General features: G+C 31.5%; 1 protein-coding gene across 1 annotated transcript; it reads right to left on the bottom strand.

Moving 5' to 3' along the window:
* Positions 1 to 1,911: 1,911 nt before the first annotated feature.
* On the bottom strand, positions 1,912 to 5,728 carry LOC146944308 (glucan endo-1,3-beta-glucosidase 14-like). The gene is made up of 3 exons (XM_085742704.1): positions 4,101 to 5,728; positions 2,935 to 3,995; positions 1,912 to 2,473 (listed from the first exon to the last, which is right to left on the bottom strand). The coding sequence occupies exons 1-3, from the start codon at positions 4,153 to 4,155 to the stop codon at positions 2,399 to 2,401; spliced, it is 1,191 nt and encodes a 396-aa protein (XP_085598830.1). The 5' UTR covers positions 4,156 to 5,728; the 3' UTR covers positions 1,912 to 2,398.
* Between the last annotated feature and the right edge of the window lie 12,534 nt (positions 5,729 to 18,262).

Raw genomic sequence — 18,262 nt, 5'->3', positions numbered from 1 at the left:
TCGCATGGGTGGAGAGACCAGAAAAAGTAACATTTTGGTCTTCTTCTCTCACTCTCTTGTATTTCTCTCCCCAACCAAACACGAGAGATTCTACATCTCTCCCCTCTTTCTCTCGCTTGCATCTCTCTCTCTCCAATTTCACCTGTTCCAAACACACCATTAGAATTTTCATTTTTATGTGCCTAAAGAAAATAAGAAATTATTATTTTTGAAGGTCAGCTTTAGAATTTGAGGGGTTCATGTGCACCACGTTAGCTGATGTCAAAGAACTAGACCAATCAACATCACTTTTTGATATGGCTGAGGTTTGCTTGTCCCCTGGAAATACAAGACTAACAAAAGATAAGAAAATAATTTAAATAATTAAACCATTGATGATAAAGGAAACTTTGGAAAAGGGATGGAAATGACCCTATGCTAATTATTGGTTATTTAGCAAAGGGAATAATAAAGTTAGACCGCCCCATTGTCCTCATGAGAACAGAAATTAGAACCAAACAAAGCCTATATATGTATTAAAGTTATATTTTAATTACTTCATTTCCTAAAATTAAGTGGTTATATGCAAATAGTCAATGTGTTTCAACTAAAGTTAATGTTCAGGTAATATAAGTTTAATCCTGATTCAAATAATTATCGATCAGACTTTGCTTATTTTATGAAATATTGATTGATTAGTGAATAAGTTACCACTTTATTAGGAGTTAGTTAGAGTTTGTTAATAAATAGATATTTGGTATGTTGATTTGGTTGTTAATTTATTGATTTTCTACTAGTTTTATATATAGAACATTCAATGTCATCACTTACCATTTTGTATCAATCAATATGAATTCTAAGAAATTTTTCTCTTTATCAAGTTCTCCGGCTTATCTTTCCTATGAGATAAATCTCCGACTCTTTGTAACAAGAGAAATAAGATGCAAAATGAAAAAATATTAGAGGTGTCAAAGATTACAAAAAGTGGACAAAAGAGAGAAGTAGATTAATCTTGTGACATATTATTAGAACTTTAAAAAGTGAGTTTTTAAAAAATGCACCCTAAAAATTAATCTTGGATATATTATAATAGTAACAGTCGTGGATTCCACCTTCAAAAAATGGAGAGCATTCCTTAACATACAATAAGGTGATGTATATTGTACAAGGCAAATCCACAGAGATGACTAATCTCAATACTTTATGATGCACATGGCAGATAAGGCTGGTCCTCAAGTAGTAACTCCTTTTTCTTCTTTACATCAATGAGATTAAAAATTAGAAATTTTTTGCCTTTCCTTACGTCAAACTTTGTCTAAAATCATCAAAAGTAAAAATTGGAAACATATCAACCATTCAATTTTAATATTTGTGACCATTTCGTTTGTTATTTTAAAGATCCCACATACTTAGCGCGATTTGCAAGTTAAGAAACAACCAATAAATTTGTAATTTTAAGGATCCCACACAGTTAGCGTTATTTGTGAGTTAAGAGACAACCAATAAATTTTAGGCTTAATAGCAGTTTTAGCCCTCTAACTTTCCCAAAGTTGCGATTTTGGCCCCCTAAGGAAAAAATTACAAAACCGCCCCTTAAGTCTTGCACCTGTGGCAGTTTTGGCCCCCAAAGCCAGTTTTGACTTGGTCTACGCTGACGTGGCACCCTAAGTGAGGTGCCACGTGTTTTTTTTTTTTTTTGCCTTGGGGGGCCAAAACTGCTACAGTTGCAAAACTTAGGGGGCGATTTTGTAGTTTTTTTCTTAGGGGGCCAAAATCGCAACTTTGGAAAAGTTAGGGGGCTAAAACTGTTATTAAGCCTAAATTTTAAAAATGAGGTCGAAGTTTCAAACCTTAAAACCTAAATATGTTAACTTACTAATATTTTTCTATAAAACTTGTATTTTAAGGAACATAGTCATGCCGGATGCAAGATAGAAACAAAAGTGAAATTAAATTCACATAATCAACAATATACAACTATATAATTGGCAATTGATAATAATTAAATAAAACTAAAGTTTATGCTCTTGCAACATCTTGCATTGAAAGAATGAGATGGCTTTTGTCCCCTATCTACCTAAATAAGTTCAGTTTTGTGTCACCTCCACATGCTAATAGTTAGAATGTGACATAATGGTAGGGTAAGTGCCACTTGATGAAGACATTGGGTAATCTTCCATTCTTCCCATTTAATTGATCCTTTCTCTGTGTGCCATACTGCTGATTTTGTTGCCCAAGTGTTTGGAAAGTGTGTTGGTCCTATTTTCTGCAAAATAGGGTACCTTTAAATAATGTTCATTTTTGAGATTCTGAAAGTGCCTTTGTTTCAACTAGGTGTCTTTTTTGGCCACTTTGAAAGAAGTAAAATTCCAATATGTACTTAATGTATAGACATGAATCCCACAATAAAGGAAGGTCTTCACGCATAAAGGATTGAAACCAACACATATACAAACATCCAATACACCAAGTTTTGGTATCCCTTTGGTGCTACCTGTTTCACATAAAATTGAATTAATTAATAAAAAGAAGGAATGAAAAGAATATAATTAGATTTCAATTGGTCAATATTTAGTAACATCTGTCTCTTAAAAAATGTATAATAATTTACTAACATACACATCACCATATTTCAATAAGATTTATTTTATTTTATTTTTTTGATAATTAAGGAGTATGATTAGTTAATTTTAAATGGGTCGGGACCATTATGATTTATGGATCTTACACTTTTAAACAGCTGTGCATATAGTGATTAGAAAAAACTTTGTACATGCATGCATGTTTCCTTACATAACATAGCGATGAATGTAATACTTAACCAACTATTTATAGTGGACAATATTAGTTAATAACTTATTAAACTTTATGATTCATGATTGAAATAAATCAAAACTTTTATAACTTTTTAGTTCGTAAAATTAAATATATAGTCTGCATTAGTAATGCATTTACCTTAATCTTAGTGGCAGAGGAGGCAATAGAAAATGAACCGGAAGCAGATGATGACGACGACGATGATGATGGAGAAGTGGTTGCAAGAGTAGAAATCCCCACATTATATGTCATAGATTCATCAGGTCTAAAAAGACCATAATTTCTTTCTGAGGTTGGTCCAGGTTTCAAATCTTCATTAAACAATGCAAACAAGTAAACTTCCAACCTCATTCTAGGATTCAAAGGTGTCCCTTGATTCGCCATTTGTCTCTTCAACAAATTCCTATTATAAGTTGCAGCATTTTGGGGAGAAGCACCAACCTCATTCGGGTCGCCTCTAGAAGGCCAACCCGTCTCGGATACCCTAACTTCAATCCCTTTAAATCCCATTTTAGCTATGGAAAATGATACAGCATCAGCCATAGCATAAAGCATGTTATCATAATGTAGATTTGTGGTAGGATCAACCATTCCTTGATTAGGATTAAATAAAACATAATCCAAAGGAATTGAATCTGGATCATCTTTATATGCAAAGTAAGGGTAAGCATTGATCCAAAAAGGTGCTTTTGTTGTTTGCAAGAAGTTCAAAAATTGATACATCATGCTAGAGATTTCGCCTTTGAAACTACCGGCTGAAGGAGGGTACGAAGTTTCCAACACTGCTAAAGAACTCGGCGTCGAAACCCAAATGTTTGCGTAGCCTAATTTAGCTAAAGCATTGTAGATATTAATCACAGCCGGAACAAGATGTTGAAGAAGAGTTGTATCATCGTCGGTGAAAACTTCGTTACCTACTTGAATTCCTGTGATTTTTGTGTTAGGTAGGTACGGTATGATGCGGCTGTTCACCCATTGAAGTGCTTGTTGTGGATCATCTAATTGGTTTAGTATTTCATTTTCAACCGTCACAATTACTTCAATGTTTGATTTTGAAAATGTACTAAGAATTTGAGGATTTGTGTCATAGATTCTTGTTTTTGTGAGGTTGAGAGTGCTTAATAGTACAAGAACTTTTTCAGGTTGTGGCAAATTGTTAGCAACTTGACCATAGTTGATCCCAAAACAGTATCCAATATCTATAATTTCACATTAATCAATGAATTAGTACTAAATATTGTGCAAGTTATAAATCTTAAGAGCTAAAAATTTAAGGAAAAAAAAAACAGGACAAAACAGAATACCTGCATGGAGAGAAAATGCTAGAAAAATAAACATTGTGGTGATGAATATTGTCATTGTGAGGAAGGAAGAGAAAAGATTCTAGAATACCAAAATGGAAGGGAATATATAGATATAGAGGTATTGTTGAAAGGATTAGAATTCCTTTCTTTTCTTGTTTGAATTAATATTTTTGGAGGCAGAGAGGTAAATGAAATGAGAGGATTTGTGTTTGGTTCCTTAGCTTGCCTTAGGAGTATTGTATTTTTTTTTTCAATTGGTTTGGTTTTCTTATATTTATATACACATAATTGGATTCTTTTGGACTAGGTAGGTTGTCTCTTTCCAACCCACGTCAACTTCCAATTATCCTTTTGACCTGAATACCCTTTAGCCACTTTCTTCATACAAAAGCAAAGAGAAATCCTTAAAATTTCTTTGTTAAATATTAGAGCCTTTGTTGCAAGTCATTGATTGCATGATCTCAAAATTTAAGGTAAGATTAAATTTTAGTCCACCTTAATCATGAGAGATTCCCATATTACATTCTCTCTTTTCTTTCTAAAATGTTTTCTTAATCATATTATTATACTTGTAAATTACTCATTGATTTTGTTAATGACTAATTTGCACTTAGAGATTGATTTTCCATATGTGGCCCAATCATATGTTTTATTCACAAGATTCAAATTCTAGATCATATTTAAAGAACTAGAGTTTAATTCCATTTGGACCAACACAATTGTACAATTAAAACTTAAAACTAAAAGGCTATGTAGCACTGCTGGAACTCAAACTTTTTGACTTGGAGATGCTTTCCATAATATACAAAAAATTGAGCTATTTTATTTTAGGTTTATATATGTCATTAGTCCCTGCAGTTACACCATTTTTTGGGTTTGGTCCTTGCACTTTTTTTTGTTTGGTTTCAGTCCCTACACTTTATATAAAAATTGGTTTTGGTCCCTGCTGTTAGTCAACAGTTAAAAAAAGAGTCAAAAGTAACTGGATGCCACGTGGCCCAATTGTTATATGCCATGTGGCACAATAAAAAATATTTACAAATTTAATTAAATCAAATAAAGAAATTGATTTATAATTAGTTTTATTATTATTACCTGCCATGCCATTTCTGTTCACACCACACCACAGTTCACACCACCACCAAAACACTTCACAAAATCGAAAAGAGATAATCGTAACGTAGCTAGCAATGGACTTTGACCATTACGAATACTTGGAGAAGACGGTGGAGAAGCAACCGGAAAGACAAGGATTCATCCAAAAAGAAGAACACTGACATCACCGACATTAAATCCGAGAGGACTTACCGGAAGCCGGCGTCGACGACGATCTCGACGGCGGCGAAGATAGGCGAAGCAAGAGGTCACGCGGAGGTGATGATGAGAATGGCTCTAAGAAGGATCGCGATAGGGACAGAGACCGTGAACGTGACCGTGACCACCGTGAACGATCTTCCGGTCGTCACTGGAAGAAGGAACGGGCTGAGAGAGAAAAACATCTCTGTTACTTTTGAATAACTCTACTCTTATACACTTCTCTCCAAAACTATAATCCAAATTGGTTTTCAGAAATCAGAACCTCCCTAGTTGTTTCCTTCGTTAGAAAATCACATACCCACGTTTGTTTTGAATTTTTATTTTGAACAGAGATGGCATGGCAGGTAATAATAATAAAACTAATTATAAATCAATTTCTTTATTTAATTTAATTAAATTTGTAAATATTTTTTATTGTGCCACATGGCATATAACAATTGGGCCACGTGGCACCCAGTTACTTTTGACTCTTTTTTTAACTGTTGACTAACAGCAGAGACCAAAACCAATTTTTATATAAAGTGTAGGGACTGAAACCAAACAAAAAAAATGCAGGGACCAAACCCAAAAAATGGTGTAACTGCAGGGACTAATGACATATATAAGCCTTTATTTTATGATTCATAGGTCTTTCTGTTCGTGGTAAACATTCACTTATCCACGTAAAATGCATCTTTTCAACAAAAGCACCATCTCTGACTTTTAGGATCTCTACTAAAATTTCATACCTCCCTACTTTCAGAATTTGAGCAAGCTCACCCCCCTTAGGTCAAAAGAATAATATTTTTTTAGGTTCATTGAATATTGAATATATCTTAACTATAGTATAAACCAAATATATCATTTATTCAATAAACTTAGAAAAAAAAAATCTTCTTCAGAGGAAGTAGTTAATTACCTATAAAACCGAATCACTAGTATGTTTTTAGCTATAAAATATTCATTGCTTTAGTAATGTATTAAAAATATGTACCGGGATGAATCAAAGCTTTATCCAGATATTCTTATTACTCTAATTCTTAATATCCTTCATAAATCAAACATGTCATAGTTCCGATCATGATCATGTTCAATGTTTTGTTTGCTTCCGCTATTGATTCATAATTGTTGAACATGTTTTATGAAATCTGGTTTTATTAAGAACTAAATTTCTAACAAGACTTCATCCCCCACAAGGGTGACAACACGTGGTTAGATTTTGATTAGTGATTTAGCAATTTAATTATAAATTTTCATGTTAAAAAAAAATTATAATTTTTATTAAATATTCTAGATTCTTCACAATATCTTGACGGTTGTAGAACGGCCACTTTGTTAGCTCTCGTTTGATTGAGAATCATACTGTAGCTTGTTATTTCTTATCAAAGAATCCAACAAAAGGCAACATTGTATTCAATAATATAGTTGGGATTATCAAAATGCATAGATTGGAAAAAAAAAAACGAATGATTATAATTTAATAAGAAAATGAATATATAATTGTCACCGACATTAGTAATTGAATGATGAGAAAATGCTAAAGTATTGGAGAACAGAATATTCATGCAATGTTTTTCTGATTGGTATCTAGCTAATTATTCATCAATCAACGAGATGCTGAAAGATTACAAATCTAGGGATACATACGCATCCAGTTTGGAAAGTTCAAACACTAGCAAAATCACTTATTAAAGAAAAACACTAGCAAAATCTTATTTTACAACCGATAGATATAAAAGAATTGTTAAAAAATAAATTAGAAAATTAATATCAAATGGAGAGATTTAGCATGATTTGAAAAGTTGAATTACTCTAGACTTTGTGTTCCATTATTTGTATTCATAAAATAGTGTCTAGTAGTGTAATTTTTAAAACTTATATTGTATTTATTATTTGTTTCTATCAGCCATGATGGTTTCATTGTTTTTAACGTTGTGATCTAGTGTTTTTATAATTACTTTTGATTTCTACGTTGTAATCCATCCTTTTTGTTTGTTTGCCGTGTATCATATATGTTGAGGTTTATTGATCATGTGAAAAGCTTACGATATTGGTTATGGTTATTCTGTGTTGACCACTCAAATTGTCCTCATCAATACTTATCTCAAGACAATTTTCTTTATTCGTAAATTTGTCAACTTCATTGTTAGGAGGTTGTTAAATTTATAGTACTTGAGTAATAGAGTTGTCATGATTGTTGAACCATTGTGAGATGTTGAAAGAGTTGTTGTCGTTGTAGGTAAAAAAAAAAAAAACCTAATATAAGGTACACATTTACAACCTGTCTTGTACAAATTGAGTGTTTCAAAATTGATCCTTGCAGACAATTAGCTTTGATGCTAAAAAACTTAGTACAATAAATGATATTTAATGAAGCCTTTTTTATAGGGAATTAATGAAGCCTTGGGGTTCTTCCGGTGGTAAATGACGTCGTTTTGATTTAGATGCATTTAATATTAAGTGTGAGTAACAGTCTCACATTAGATAAAAGAGTGGATGTTGAACATTATATATATGCCTAATGACTTGAGATTTTGAATTAAGATGTTGTTTTCAATTTATTTGTGTGATTGATCCTCGAACTCCCTTCATAATCCAAATATGTTATGAGAGTTTGGCTCGATCAACTACTTGTATCTAAAGTCTTCCTAACAATGATAGTCAAACGGCATGCCCCATTGATGGAGTAATAAGAGGTGTGCAAATGTGCGTGGATGAAAAGAATTCTGATTGAGGGAGAGCATACACAAACGTCATCATCAAAATATTAAGGCCATTGTTTCTGAACAAACTTGATTTTAACAAACCAAATAGAAAATTGGTCCCAAAATAACTACCGCTACTAACCTAGAAGGAATAAAAACCTAATTATATCTTATCTTATATATCTACAAACAAGTTAGCCTAAATTGATGTTTACCGTACACAAAAAACAATTCCTTATCCACCAACAAAGACTGCTTCTTCTTGCTGTTTTATTTTGCCAAATTTACCAACCAAAGGCTGCTTTTAATTTGGTACATGTGCTTCTCTGGCCAACACGATGATCTAAATGTTCACACCTAAAGGAAGGTGAAATTTCTAAGTTGTACTTTTTTTTGGGCATGAGATTTATCATGTAGGAGCTTTTTTACATTAAAATAAACATTATATTATGGTTTTTGAACAGTACAACTTATACAAGCAAACCAAATTGGTGTGTATGTATACATGATTGAACTATTTGAGCCATTCATAAATTTAAGAAAGCAAAAATACTTGGTCTTAATCATTACGTCATCCCATCCCATGAATAAACTAACTTTCAAGAAATTGAGTGGATAAGGGAAACGAAATTGAGTTTGTGAATGATGAGATGCAGGTGTTCTTATCTTATAATCTCTGCTTCTTCTTTCTTTCTTTTTTCGTTATTATAATATCTGCTTTTGTTCAAGTGCTCTTGTGTTGTACACATTATAAACGGGAAGGAACAAAGAAACGTAGGCCAGAAACGTATATTTGTTTTAAGACTTGCACCTTAAGCTTATGTTTTAGCAAATAAACAAAGTTATTAATGGAATCTTTTAGTGACCAATTGTCTCAATTTTCCGCCGTTATTTCAATTGTTTATATTTGTTTTTAAAGAAAAAATTGGGAAGCAATAAATTATTAAATGACGCTAATAATCATTTTACAGTTGTTCTCAGAAACATTTGAACCCAGAGCAATTTTTTTATACGCACAACCCTAAATGAAAAATATTTAGACACGCTCACATCAAACGAAAATTAAAACAAAAATAATTTAACAATGTCAATCAACATCATTTTATTTTATTTTCTTTTAATTTTTTTTTTTCATTTGATGTGAGTGCACTCATAAAAGTGTTGCTATTGAACTCAATCCTTTAATCTTAATTGCACTTTTTTTGGGTTCAAATTACAATAGCACTTTACCACTTAGTTAACACCCCCATTGGACTTTATATATTTGTTATTAATGACAATAAACAATTTGCCAATACGTGGTTGATGGGAGTATTAAGAGGTTCAAGCACATCTTAAGAAAGTAGTTGTAAGTTTGATCTCCGACTCTTTTAAGTATAGAGAAAACTCGATTGAGAAGAGAGAAAATTCAAACCGTCCCTCAGATAGTTTGTCTATGGAGATTGGTCAATTCTACACGGCAGTGGAAACAATTTGTAGGTGTAACATGTTAAAAAGAAGAAGAAAAAAAATAAAAGAGTGAAATGTTTTAATTAGAAATGAAAAAAATATATAAAGCAAATTTTACTCTTAATATATAAAGCAAATTATCATACCCTATATCTGTTGATGAATATTAAAAAAAAAAAAAAAAAACTTAAAAAAGAATGCTAAAAATAAACTTATCCACGTCAATGTTCTGCTTTGACACAAACCTGCATAAAAAGTAATTGGAGTTTATAGAAGTCTTTAAGGGTATGTTTGGTTCTATGGAAAGATTGGAGGATGGAAAGAAAGTGAGTGGATGGATTCCCTTTCCATAGTTTGGCACCACTGTAAATTGGAGAGGATGGAATGTTTTTAGCTGGGACCCACATGGAAACCTTTCTGCGCTAGATTGAGAGGAAAAGGTGAAGAATGACCAGATTCTTTTGGAATGACAAAAGTAGCCCTCAAAATCAATATGAATAACAAACATGCACGGCTGAGTGTTTTCTTTTGGTTTTAAGGATGCACAGTTGACTGATGGGTGGCTGAATTTTTTTTTTTAAAAGAAAAATTATATACATGTTTATATACTCCTCTCGAAAAAGTTTATATATATATATATTATTTCTATTCAAGGGTATTTATGTCAATTAATAAATATAGATCTTTCTTTCCTTTAACTTTCTACTCAACTTTCTACAATACCAAACAACCAAAACAATCCTCTCACTTTCCACTCTTTTTCTTTCCTCGTATAATCTTTCCTATCACTTTCTTTCCTATCACTTTCTTTTGTCATCCAAACAAAGCCTAAATGACTGTTCAAAAGAAGATTTAGAACCTACTAGTTCATATGGTATAGTATTAATCGTGATCTATGAGTCTTCGTAACTAACGAAAAAGGTTGAAGTCAGACAATCACGTTGGATCCTTTTTACATATGTTGACAATGATTAATTAACATTACTTTCACTAAATCGGTAATGAATGACATATACCTTCCAGAAAACTTTGAGCTGAAAAAGCAATGGTCATCAAAGTGTGTACATGTATTATGTATATTATGAATTGGACTGTAGTACATTTTATATGGTTGAAATGTCTTAATTTGTTAAATCTGAACTGAAATGTCTTAATATATGTGTCATTGCTCAAAAAACTTGTCTGGTCGGCATGTTGTTTAACCTTTTCTGAGTTTATCCTCAGATTTCAAATTTCCAATGCTTTAAGGTCATAATCATAGATCCTCCATCATGTTTTCTATGTATGAAATGAGTGAATTCTTTATGGCGAAAATATATAAGGTGGTCAAAGTATTAATGGAATTGAACCAAGTGTTCATGGTCTCTTCCACTAAAATTTTATTTGGATTAGACAATCTTCCTAACAAAAAGTTACATGTCTCCTCCAGTGATTGCAATAAAGGTTGATGATATGTGGATGTAAATTATCTCAATCCATTTACTATTTCATGCAAATAAAAGGATACAGTAAACTAATAGAGACATAATATATAATATGCTCAAAAAAGAAAATTAGAGACATAGTAATTAAGACTCAAACAGGTATAAATTATTGTTCTCTTTGAACTACTCATGTGTGGTGCCTTTACATTATTATTATATGATGATGTTCTACATATGTTCATTATTTAGTATAAGAACCAATTAAAGTGTATTAAGGGATGGAAGTAAGTTCTTTTTTTTTTGACAAGGAAGTAAGTTCTTATTAAATGGATTGTGCGATTGTGTTTTTTGAGAAATGCTTAACTAAGAAGAAGCAAAAACATAAGATAATATATAAATAAATTTTACACAAACAATTAACATAATATAATGTGCGTAACATAATATAATGTGCCGACAAAATGGGCTACCCGACCCACTTCGAGTTGACATTAGGTCGAAGGTTTTATCAAAACAAACTAAAAATCTTGATTTAAATAGGGTTTCAAGGCAATTCTCAAGTAAGGGTTTTTTACGGGTTGTAAGCTTGGCGGACCAGCTTATTGTATAATAATTTAAATTTAGAAAATTAATTTTTTTACAAATTACTCTATATATAGATTACTTGCAAATATTATCAAACATCAATTCTCCAACAAGTTTCTTACAAATGCTCTGGCATATTATATTCTTATGTAAAATTTTAAACAATTATAGGTTTCAAATTGCTCAAAACAACTTTTAAATTCTCCAAGATCTCAAATCTCGAATATTTTAGGGTTTTATTTAGTTATACGGACTACCCACAATCTATGTGGGCTAGCCTAAATTCAAAACAGATTCATTGAAGCAACCTAAAAGAAACAAAATGACTTCTTATTTTTCCATCTTATAAGCTTCTCGCGCGTCCTATACAGTTCAGATTATAGAATCTGAACGGTATAAACACCCCATAAAAACCTCTAAAAACACATTAAAATATTTTGCATTTTAAAATTCAAATAAGACGCACGAGAAATTCATAGGGTGGAAAAAGTAACGGTACAAAAATTACTCTGAACAAGACTAAATAATCCATATGTGTCTCTTTTGTAACCTAAAGAGACGGCCAAAGTTTAAAGTAGTCATTAGTATTACATTAATTTCCTTCCCCTAATTTTTTTTAAATTAAAAAAATTAAAAAATTCCATAGCTAGCTAATTTTGTCTTGTCTATTGGATGCTGTATAGATTTCCAATTTACACAACCACTTGTTATCAGCTAGCTGTATATGTGAATAATCTCAGAGATGGTGTGCAGATAAATATGTTTAGGTGTTGTGCTGCGCAGCTAGCATGTAATTTTGAGTTCACTGTTGATCGGGAAAAGGCAAGTAAGCATTGGCAACACTTGTGTTGAAGCTTTTCACTTTAGCTAGCTAACTTTATGAATATATGGCATCCCCCCGAGTCTTGCATGTGATTCCACGGCTAAAAGGAAAAAGGATTATCACTTGAAAAGAAAAAAGTGTCTAGCAATATTGTCCTTATCCGTGTGCAATTTGATTAAATATATTTTAAAGAGAAATGCCCCAACTTTTAATTGGGCCCTTGGTGTTCAAAAAGTTGAGTGTTTTATAAGTGAGGAATTAAATATGATTATTCAATAGGCACCTTAAAATTACTCCCTAGATTGAAAAGAGTTTATCAGAAGTTATGATCTGTACGAGAGCAAAATTAAGGTGTCTATCAAGTAACTTTCGGAATTAAATCAAATTAGAATCAATAACTAAGACTCCCTTGAAGTGGTTTAATGTTTTATGATTTGAAATTTCAAAAATTGTAATCAGTTGCTGCTGAGTTATGACATTTAAAACAAAAAAAAACAAAAAAAAAAAAAAAACTTGTTTCAAATATATGTAAATACTACAAATATATAATGTATTTACTTAGTGATAATTTTAATAATATTTGAAAGTCGGGGTTGATGAGAAACAAATGTTGGTGTGGTGATCAATAGTGGTTAGAGTGGTGGTTGTGATTGTGGTTTGTTGGAAGATAGCTAAAGTAATGGCCAGAGATAGTTGAAGTGGTGATTGACGGTGGTTGGAGTAATGGTTGATGGTGGTAGATGGAGCGGTGATTGACAATGTCGGATAGGTGGTTAGAGGTGTGGTCACATTGCAAATGTAACAATGGTGGTTGGAAGAGTGTTGGTAATAGTGGTTGATGGCGGTCAGATTGGCGGTCATAAGTGGATGGAGTAGATATCGATTTTGGTTAAGGTGGTTGTCGGTGGTGGTCGCAATGATGATTGGCAGTTGTGGTTGACATTAGTCAAAGTAGTGGTCAGGGCGGTTGTTCGTGGTAGTAGAATTGGTAATAAAAAAATGAATGGATTGGTGATCGACGTTAATCAGGCCGATGGTTGATGGTGGTTGGATTGGTGGTCACGTTGGTGGTAGTTGAAGTAGTGGTTACCGTTATTCAAAGTGGTGGTTGACGATGGCCAAAGTGGTGGCAGATGGTGGTCATAGTGGTGGTTAGGGTGGTCGAATTAATGTTCGGTGACCATTGGTGGTGGCGTATCAGAGTTAAATCAAAAGCAGGAATTATAAAACCAATTTTTATGGTTTCGAGATTTAAGTGAATATTGTTTTGAAATTAAGAAAAAAACCAATTCAATCGCATTTTACTCAAGCATGTTTTGTTTTCAAACTTAACTTTTAAAACAAAACAAAAAAAAAATTGCAACTACCTCGAACAAGCCCTAAGTTAATACCATAATTGTTGGTATATCAAATGTGAGTAAGAGTCTCATATTGAATGGAAAAAACAATATGTTGATCATTATATAAGTGAGATGACTGATATACCTAATGTCTTAAGATTTTAAATTAAAATATGGTGTTCAAGTCATTTATGTGATTGTTCAAAATTTGATGTGATGATCCACGGACCCCCTAGTGGCCCAATAGTGGTACCATAGTCGATGTTTCACTAGCTCTTTCTATCAAAAGTCTTCCCAGCAAAGTGTTTAGCCAGTGTGTCTCGTTGATAGTGTAAGCAATGGTGGTGCAAGTGTATATAGATGAAAAAACTTGTGTTTAAATGGGAACATATCCTGAAAATGAATGGACTCACATCTGATGAAGAATTTTTTTGTATATTAAGTGTGAGTCAGAATCTCATATTAGATGAAAAAATGAACGTTGGACATCAAATAAATGAGATGACCCTTTAAAGTGTTTGGTTAAGACGTTGTGTCCAAATCATTCATGTAAGTGCTCAAAGTTCAATGTGATGATATTCACACTCATGACCCAACAATAACATGTATGAAAAATGGTAGTTAAATTATTACTTTTTTGCATCAAAAAATATTATCAGTAATTACATAACCTTTACTATTAAAAAAAATAGTAAAAGTAATTTGTATGAAAAGTTAATTATTTTTTTTATCAAATATATCAACTTTTGTTGATCTGACTTTCTCATCTATTTAACTATAGCATTATATTTCCTTCTTTCTCCTAAAATTAAAATAAAAAATGGTCAGAGAGCTATATATTCATGCTCATTCGTGTATCGAATATGAAAATTCTGAAGTCCTTGTTTGCTATCTTTTCTCTTTCCCCCTTCATGCATCCAAATGGAATATCTTTCCCCCTTCATGCATCCAAATGGAATATGCATGTGTAAGTGAATATTGATAAAGAGGCTTTTACTTGGTAAAGAGCATGTTTTTTTGTGTTAAAAGACAAATTAGACAATTTGCTGCAAATATGGATGCATCGGTGGAGAGTATGGGAGAGATTTGTTATGCTCACTAAAAAGGGATTTTAACACACATCACATGTCCATATTTGCTCATATACATGCTATCGCACAATCTATGTTTAGCGCATATCACATGTTTATGTTTTTTTTCCTTTAGTCTTTGTTGTTACTTTTGAATGGAAACAAGGTTGACAAAGGGGGGAATTCTGTAACAAAACTTACGTGCATTTTTCAGTGTTTTTTTTTTTTTTGTGTGGTTTTTAACTTCACTATTCATAATTTCTTCAAATTCATAATTTTACTAAAGTTTGTTATAATCACAAAAAAATTAATTTAAAGAAATCATTAATAGTTAAGACTTAAGAGCTATACCAAAAACACCTTAAGAAATGCACCATATTTTCGTCCAATTCTTTTCAACTTATTCTCTCTAACATAAAATTTCCTTTAGCACTCTTGCAAATAAACCTTGTAATTTGTAATTAAGTCACGAATAGCCCATTGTGATGAGCTCGTTCAACAAATATTTTTTATGTGCTACTTTACATGCCATATTTTCTAAATATAGACGTTATGGGAATGTTTTTTTTTTTTTTGAGCAAATGGGAATGTTTTTCTATCTGTAAATTTATTTAAAAGTATATTTTTAAACGACACTAAATTTATGTTTTTTAAAAGGATTTAATTTGTTTGTATACACTGAAAGCGTATATTTTTATACACATATATTCAATGAAATCACACCACGTAGATATTTGTGAAGATATTTTATTAACTAGCTTATAGAAATGATATTGTGAGATGATTGATTGAAGGGATGTATAAAATAAGTACATGTGTCATATTGGAGTAAGAAACTCATCTTCCTATTTTATTATTAGAGAAATGTTCTTTAAATACATAGGATTGTTCACAAGTACCTCAAACTTCTGAAATTACCTTCGACAACATTTAACTATCGTTGTTGTTGAACGGAAGTTACAAACAATTCACGGAACATAAAAAACATATATGAAAATTGTTACAAATCAAAGGTTAATGTATTCAGAGATTCCCTGCTTTGTACCATTTATGACAATTGTTTCTCTTTCTCTCACCGTGATAATCATAAGGAAAACATTAAGGAACCGTAATATGACAATAACATGATAAACTCTTATCATATCATATGTTTGGTGACCACATGATAAAAAAAATAGTATTGCATTATTTTATCATGTCATCATGCGTTTGGTTTTGACATGATAAAATCTTATAATTAAGTGACAAAATTATCCTTGCGAGACAAATGTACATATTTGAAAGAAAAAAAAACATAATTTTAATTCACATTGAAGAATATTGAATAGTGAAATAATTCATATAATTATTAAAAATATATAATTTTAAAAGCGGTTTTTTATTAATTGTTATTGTATAAAAACTGATTTTAAAGTGAATTCTATTTTATTTTTTTTCCCTAAAAAACTATTTTTTAAGTGAATTCTATTTATTTATTCTATATGAAAATTTTGAAATAAAGAAGGAGTGGGGAGTGTGAGAAGCAAACATGAGAGTGCAATACGTGAACAACATTGTGAATGGTTCATTTTGGTATCTAGAAGCTAACACTCCTTCAAAAAAAATGAAAATTGCTTTTCCCACATAAGAATTTGCTTAAAAACACATGGAGAATTTTTTTTTTCTTCCCCCAACAATAGTTAACTATCGTTCAGTCTTTCCAACGGTAGCTAACTGTCATTCTACACATACAACTTAAAAAAAAAAAAAAAAAAAAATCAAGGTAGTTAACTACCATGGAACATGAAAATTGTTATTGTGGTTGAAATAACATGTGCAGGGTATGTTATTTTCGCCTTACGTGGGAGGCTCTCCTCAAATAGATTAAGACCATCCATCCATGCCTAGAGAATTCTTCAAAAGTATTTTACATGTGTTTTTAAGCAAATTCTTATGTGGGAAAAGCAATTTTCAAAAAAAAAAAAAAAATCTAGAGGCTAACACAAATTCTCAAAGCCTGATAGCAGGAAAAACATAATCAATAAGTAATAGAAGAAAAAATCAAGGAAGATGAAGAAATGACAACGGTGAGTTCGGCATGTGGAATCGGCAGCAGCCAACGAAGATGAAAAAATCAATAACCATGTGTTTCAAAGGCTACTATGACAAAGAAGTTAGTCGAATCGGCAGCAGCCAACGAAGAAGGGTCGGGAGAAAAACGAGTTGTAGAAAAAGTTACAGAGATTGGAGTCGAAGGAGGGATCTTTTTTAGGAATGGAGAATACGCGTGGGATTGATTTATGCTATTAGGTTGCTAACTTAACAAAAAGTAACGATTAAAACATGGTTTGAAATAAAGATTGTGGTAATTATATATAGAACCAAAGTTACGTGGTTTTATATAATTCCCAGTGTTACTACTTACGTGGTAATTATATATAAAATCAAGTTTTTGATGAGAATGGTTAGTGTTTTGACGTTGAAAATAAATGCTTACAACCATTTCATATGGCAAGAAACATTTAGCCCCTTGATTATCTTTACAAACATCTACATGCTGGAAAAAGACTAGGTTTTATTGCTTCATGCAGGAGACCAAATCTTGTGTTATTATCTTGCAAATGGTAGTTTTCTCCCTTTTTTTTTAACATCAAAGGGCTATTGTATTGAAAAAGTATTTCAATTTAAGAATCCTTTTGTTTTTACAAATCTAAAGGCTATAACAGGCTTTCGATCCTTACAAATATGAGTCACTTTTAGTTTTAGTCCCAGCAAAAAAGATTTCTTTATACCCTTGTAATTTTAAAAGAATAAATAAAAAAAGTCCTTAATGAGTTTTCTTATAATAAAAGATTTGTGTTCAATTTTGATGTGGCACGTATTGCTAACCATACACTTTTTAATCGTTAAAATTATAGGCTAAATTACACTGGGGTCCTTTAAGTTTGAGGTTTGTAATAAATTGGTTCTATAAGTTATTTTGATCACACATAAGTCCTTTAAGTTTAAGGTTTATAACAGATTGATCTTTAAGTTATTTTGGTTACACATAAGTCTTTTAAGTTTGTAAACCTTTTCCATTTAGGCCTTATGTTAATCAAAATGATGATGTGGCAGAAGGACTAAATTGAAGGCGTTTACAAACTTAAAGAACTTATGTGTGACCAACATAACTTAAAGGACCAATCTGTTACAAACCTCAAACTTGAAGGACTTATGTGTGACCAAAATAACTTAAAGGACCAATCTGTTACAAACTTCAAACTTAAAGGACCACTAGTGTAATTTAACCAAAATTATAAGTAAAATTAAAAGAGTAAAGAAAAATTAAAATCGAGTTAACAACTCATAAATGTTAGCAAATTTCACAAACAGTTCAAAATATATTATTTAATTTATCAATTAACAGCGGAAGCAATTATTGAACACGTTTATGATTATATACATGTTTGATTTACTGAAATTTAAAGTTCAAGGTCATAGGAATACCT

The sequence above is a fragment of the Medicago sativa genome, chromosome 2 (genome assembly GCF_051527215.1).
Source record: "Medicago sativa cultivar Bolivia chromosome 2, Bolivia_mono, whole genome shotgun sequence".
NCBI lineage: Eukaryota > Viridiplantae > Streptophyta > Magnoliopsida > Fabales > Fabaceae > Medicago > Medicago sativa.
The sequence above is the reverse complement of the archived record's forward strand: the minus strand, read 5'-3'. Positions and strand labels throughout refer to the sequence as shown.

Bases quoted from the DNA above. Each gene is read 5' to 3' on its own strand.
- LOC146944308 (XM_085742704.1), bottom strand. From the start codon at position 4,155: ATGACAATATTCATCACCACAATGTTTATTTTTCTAGCATTTTCTCTC. The intron at 3,996-4,100 runs GTATTCTGTTTT...GTGAAATTATAG, and splicing joins AGCATTTTCTCTCCATGCAG to ATATTGGATACTGTTTTGGG. The intron at 2,474-2,934 runs GTAAATGCATTA...TATGTGAAACAG, and splicing joins CCTCTGCCACTAAGATTAAG to GTAGCACCAAAGGGATACCA.